Consider the following 6581-nt stretch of genomic DNA (forward strand, 5'->3'; position numbering starts at 1 on the left):
TAGCGCGCTAATTTATAAACCAGTTTTCCGTGTTGTCTAGGAAACGGAAACGCGCAAACAAAGGGGGCAGGATGTGACTCACTCACGAACCAACAATTTCAACTTTAGAAACTTTTCTCCTGGCGACCATGCTGCGGTCTTCCAGAGATAAAGATGTCCCGTCTTTAGACATTTATTCTGAAGATGAAGATAATACTGCATTAACAGGAAGAAGGACCCCTTTGGGGGAAGTAAATGAAGCTTCACCTGAGAGCAGCGTGAACGGCAGGGCAACTCCTGGGCGGCTCCCCGTACGCCCTCGGTACTGGAAAGATACACACCTGTGGCCCGCTCGTATATTCTCTGTGCTATGCTGCATAGTCATCGTCTCGTTTATCGCTGTGCTGATCTCATTCTTGTACATCGTATTAAAAGGTAAACACTTTCATATCTGTTTCTTGGAATTCTTCTCTTGAAGTTCCAGTATGTGCAATACCAAATGGCATATATGGATAATATAATTAATAATACTCTGATCTGTAGATTTAAGAGCAGAGAGGATAACCAGTGAAGATGGATCAGAAGTAAGACTCCTGGGTAGGTCCAAATTGCATCTGTATTACATAATATGAATAAACCGATATTAGCTGCGTGTTGTATGCTTTGGTAACATACTTTTTTCCCCTGCAGGTTTTTGGAGTATTTTGGTCCTGTCTTCTGTGGCTGGAGTTCTGTGTTGCAGTTTCTCCTGGACCCTAACCTACTTTGACTCCTTAGAGCCAGGAATGTTTCCTCCAACTCCTCTTTCTTCAGCCAAATTCAAGTGAGTCTGTTTATCATAATAACTGTGCAATTAAATCACCAAACCATATTCTCTAAAGCACAATCATATTACACAGTGTTTTCTTTGTGTATGCTTCCGTTCCCAATATATGGATATAAAATAATACCTTGGGTGTTTTGTTTTTTGTTTTGTTTTTCAAAAATAAAATTATATATATATAAAAAAAATTATATTAATATGACTATATGTTACATTTTAGGCACTTTTTCCTTATTTCTCCATTTTTAAATCAAATTATTTTATATTAATATTAGATGTTATATAGTTAGACAAGTTTTAGAGGATAAATCTAAAAAAGATTTAGTAGTTTAAAATAGTTTCAGAAAATTTTACACCTCAGGAAACTGCTCCATGATTTTGCTTTAAACCCATTAAGTTGCAACCGACTTTACTTCATTGCTGTGACTTTATTTTCAATTATAAAATGGTTAGTTCCAGTCCTTGATTCTGATTGGTCAATAGCTGTGCTTTATTCACGATAAAACACGGCTATGACCGCTTCACCCAACTGTTCTATCAACTTCTATGTATCATTACACAACACCCCTAGCAACCACTCTTTGTAACTTAATACTTAAACACATGTTTGATCTCATTGATATTGTTCATTGAAGCTATAGTCGAGTATTGTGAGAGATAGAGTAAGCGAGTGTAACTTACCTGCATTTACAGTAACTTGGCATTTTCTTTCAGGTCAGTCATATTCAAAATAAAAAAATCCGTTTGAATGTCCGCTGCGATATCTTGTCCTTTTAACAGTTAAGGGGTTTTTCCGTGCCCATAGTCATCTGTCAGTTGCGTCTTCCTTCTCTGTGTTCGCAAGTTTGATTCCTTTCCATGTAAAAGTCTTCTCTACTGACTGACTCACTCATAAAGACGGTTTTTGCCGCCATCTATTGGCGAAATAATGTATGTAACTTTTGTTGCTGTTTACGGTCAGGGACTATTTTTTTCCAGCGGAAGGAAGGCTTTTAGTGATTTTACTTCATAAAAGTTGCATAGATACATGTTTTTCGGCTTTAATAGTTGTATTGTGTGGTAACCGTTTTATAAAAGCAATAAGGTAGAAAACTGACGTCATCAGAGAAGGAACGTCATTCCAGAGCGGAAACAAATTTTCAGATTTTTTTTTTTTTACCACGACAAACAATATTTGTTTCCTGTGTATTAACCTGCACATATTAATTGTTCTCAAGACTAGTAATGTGCACTAACAAAGTAAATAGGGTCAATTTTGATTTTGTGACGACTTTAATAGACTATGCCATTGTATTGAAAAGTTGGCCAAAATAAAGAGGCTCAGCCTGAAACCTGAAAGTTAAGGCATATCTGAATTTAATGTTTGGCTTAGTTCCTGTCTAAGATATCCCCATGTGGTTCATTTTTGATGGCACCATAGATTTATTCCATAGATTGCATCTGATGGACCAATAGTAATCATTAGATATTTGATATGGATTCTGATTGGCTGTCAATGTTGTTATCGTGATTCCAACAATGTAGTTCCTCTGTGCCATTATCGCTATAGTTTTGGTGTGGATTGCTATTCTTTTATATTTTGAATGATTTTTAGAACTATATCTTTATCGTTATCTTTATAGTTATCGTACTTTGTGTGAAATGGCCTTTATATGAAAACAGTGTTATTGACCGTCTGGGTGGCAAACCGGCAGTTTCAGGAAACGCATAACTTCCCTTTTCCAAATAATTCAAACTTACATTTCGTAAGTGGTGCTAAGTTTGTTACTGTTCAAGAGCAACCAAAAGTATTAAAGGGGGAGGGGGATTGGTGTATTTTTTGTGGGGCTTGTAAGAAAAAAAATGATGAGGATGTTGAAGATCTCGATGAAGAAGTTTATTGCAACATAGCAAATGACAAAGTACACAAAGCACCTTGGGTTCAATGGAGTTGGAATGAACCCTGAACAATACAGGCTCAAACATTTTATGCTGTTTCTACACTAGTCATCCCTCTCATCTTGTAAACGAGGTTTCGTTTTAAATGTAAATTAAGGACAACAATTGAAGTGGTTACCTTCCGTTCCCACATCACTGATGTTGCTACAGGTGTGATCACCAAAGGGGTCGGGTGAAAGAATTATACTCAGAGACATCTGTCTTCATGACTGGTAATCACAAACAAACTCTTTGTCACAGGATGGTTCTTGATGTCGTTCTGCTGCTCTCGCTATATAACTGATTTAAAACCATTCCGGTGGTAATATTCTAATATTACTGAGACCAGAGCAAACTGTCTCTATGATAATTAAGCCATTTTGGGGATGAGCTCTTTCTAACATATATTTTGGAGTGGAATCTGGGTCGAGGCAGACTATAATTTCTTACAGGATCCACACTAATGAAATCAGAAGAAACTTCTTGGAAATCAAAAGTTCACATTCAACAAGAGATACTCCAATTCCAAGTAGAAGTGATCATTTTAGGCTAGTGAGTTAATTTACTGCCGCAGCATCTGCAACAGTCATCCTACTGATCCTGTGAGCAGTGAGCACTATTCATTTATTTCAGACAGCCTGATGACTGATTGTCTCTACAAGTATCTGTTTTTTCATGGCCAGTTCTGTTCAGTAGTGTAATACTCTAAGAGAGTAGTTATAAGAACATGTTATCGAGGCTGTTCCTCCGGTCTGAGGTTATTCACCCATTTTTCCTATTTTGTTTTTAGCTGTCAGTGCCTGAGAAGCTTGTCAGCTGGTAAAATAGAAAATGGTTCCTATCACTTTGTGCTGGTTCGACTGAGAGCACAGACTCAGAGGAGAACAGAAAAGCAATTTTCCTGTAATTGCTTTCCATCTTCAGACCTGAATACTTGCACCAAGCGGAACATTCAAAAACTGTCCCAGAATTGCTCTGCAGGGATTTCGTGTGGCTCAAAGCCCCATCAAATGTCTAAATGTCCTTTACCCCAACTTCTAATGCTCTTAGAGAATAGAGGAGGAGGGGAATTTGCCTGAACTTTTTAGTATTGCTCTTTCCAAAGTCATTGACTTTAAATTTGCTTGCTTTCTGAAGCGGTAAAACCTTTATTATTCTTAAAGGTGACATATTATGCCCCTTTTCACAAGATGTAATATAAATCTATGGTGTCTCCAGAATGCATCTGTGACATTTCAGATCAAAATACCACCTAGATCATTTATTATAGCTTGTCAAATTTGCTCCTTTTTGGGTGGGAGCAAAAACACGTTGTTTTTGTGTATGCCCCTTTAAATGCAAATGATCTGCTGCTCCCCGCCCCCGTTCAGAAGACGGACGATACTTTACACAAGCTTCGGGTACTCCGGCAATAACAAAACACACGAATAATCTTACTCATCCAAAATCTCCAGTAGCGGAGTGCAGCCTTCAGTTTTCACTGGCCCCACCACAAATTTAATAAATGAATAAAATAATTTTTTTGACCAATGTATCCTTGTATTGGATTAAATAATGTTATGACACCCAAAATTGTAGACACCAGTGAAATTTAACTATTCTCAATTACAATTTCGATACCACAGCTAAAACTACTTGTATATGTTTCAAAGATTATTAAAAACAAGTAAACGGTCATTAATAATAAAAGAACAAATAATTAAACTACAAGCAATAACACAAATAAATAAATACAACTGAACAAAGTTGTTCTTTTTAATGTTTTTTTCTGGTAGGCCTATTAGTAGTTTTGAAATCAAATGTAAAATAACACTGCATATAATCTTCACTGTACACATTATATAAAGGTCAACGATTATTAAAGTTACAAATACATTATTCAGTGAAGAGCAGGGAGTGATTTCTTTGTCTTTTGTAGTTTTAATTAACATTAATGACAGATATCAGCAGGAATATTAGGCTGCTGTCACTTTTAAGACGAATGCACGGATCCAAAATAATGATACACATGAGTCCTTTCTCTATTGTTTATTTAAGCCATAACCGACTATGTTTACTTGGATACTCGCGATGGCAGGCATTTTGAGATAAATTTGTGTGAATTTTCCGTTTAAGCACAGGGAGACGTGAAAGAGAATGGACTTTCAGTGGAGGGACTGAAACCTCTTAGGTTTCGTTAAAAATATCTTCATTTGTGTTTCAAAGATAAACGAAAGTCTAGTGGATTTCGAACGATATGAGGGTGAGTAAATGATGACAGAATTTTCAATTTGGGTGAACTTATCCAACTCCAAACCTCTGTTTTGTAGATTAATTCAGATTCCTAGTAATGGTTAGGCAAACCTTCGTGACTATGTCCCCTCTTGTAACTTATATCTGAGCTGGTAACAGGAAGTGTTAACCACAGAAAGAATGCCCCACCAACTCAGTAAGACCTACATATCAGAGCACCAAAGCAAGCTTTCTCACTCATCAAGGCTTATGGAGGCTTTTTTCCCCTAGTATGGGCACATCAAATGTGAATTTTCCATCTAAATCCATCTAAATAAATCTAAATCTTGCTTGAATCTACACATCGAAATATTTGTTTTGCTGGAATATATCCATTTTTTTTTATATTGTATACGATATAATGTTGTGAATTCACTTTTGACATTAAAATGATCTTAGTTTTTATTTATTTTTATTTAGAGAACTGTATATAATTTTAATTTTATTAGTTATTACCATTTATTAGTTATCTGCCATGCCATGAAAATAATCATCAGCTTTTAATATTGATGCGTCCCTAGATAGGATGTTATTTTCCTGTTGAGTAATTAGCTACAAGGCAATTATGGCTCCCGAACTGAGTGTGCTTGAGAAAAGAAATAGCATCATGCAGTTTGTGTACTGCCAGTGTTAATGAGATGATTTTGAGATGAATGAGAATGCTATCATACTGCACTTTCTTGATATTTTAGACCTTTTTGGAGTTAACAGATCTATCAGATCTAACAGAAGATGCACATTTCAGTGATGCAATGTAATTTGACCCTACTGAACAGGGAACTCTGCTCTCTGGGGCTCAAAGACATTAACAGAAATTTTGTGATTTAATGCAGTCACAGGGGACTGGGTCGGGGGGGGGGGGGGGGGGGGAGCCATTAGTGGTGAGGTGTTGGAGAAAAACCTTTAAAGGAACCAGGCTCATCTAGAGCCAATCATGACATGAAAATAATATATTGCTCTAAAGGTGTGGTCACATTTACCATTGTTCTGCATGTTTTCGTGGTCAAAATGGTCATTTCAGTGGGTTTCCGCGATCTGGAATTTTGCTAGCGAGTCGACCAACACAATGCTGCTTGGTTTGAAAATGACTTCTGTGTGAGCTGTGATTTATACATCGCTACACCATTGAGAATGTACAGTGGACCTTGGCCGAAGTTTTGGTAATGTGACCGCCGCTTAAAGGCACAATATGTACGATTTTTGGATTAAAATATGAAAAAATGTTATCTATTTTGTTGACTTGTGTACTTGCATTATCCCGAATGTTTAAAAACTATGTTTAATTCCCGAGAAATCAGCAATTTTATCCAGTGCAACGGCCTGTGTCATTGCATCGCCTGTCAATTATGTTCTTTGCGTTACCCTCGATTTCCGGTTTTACTTGTGTAGAAACCATTGAAACTCCAAAGACGCTTTAATATATTATGTGTTTTATTAGACAGGCGAGCAACCTTTATCATTAGCTCATCCATGAACATGATTTCTTCAATATAATTAACAAAGCAGTTTACACTGTGATGAATCTTTTAACTATTCCTCAATGATCATTTATGTTAATGTTTAATAATGGTTTATTGAGAATCCTATCGGA

General features: G+C 36.6%; 1 protein-coding gene across 1 annotated transcript in view; it reads left to right on the forward strand.

Moving 5' to 3' along the window:
• Positions 1-52: 52 nt before the first annotated feature.
• arl6ip6 (ADP-ribosylation factor-like 6 interacting protein 6) overlaps positions 53-6581 on the forward strand; it is an 11941-nt gene continuing 5412 nt past the window's right edge. Inside the window, exons 1-3 of the mRNA XM_084129712.1 lie at positions 53-414; positions 523-576; positions 670-802. Coding sequence (XP_083985838.1) covers positions 129-414; positions 523-576; positions 670-802 — 473 coding nt within the window. The 5' untranslated portion in view covers positions 53-128. The remainder of the gene's footprint in view (positions 415-522; positions 577-669; positions 803-6581) is intronic.

Source organism: Abramis brama, assembly GCF_963993115.1.
Source record: "Abramis brama genome assembly, chromosome: 11".
NCBI classification, from domain to species: Eukaryota; Metazoa; Chordata; class Actinopteri; order Cypriniformes; family Leuciscidae; genus Abramis; species Abramis brama.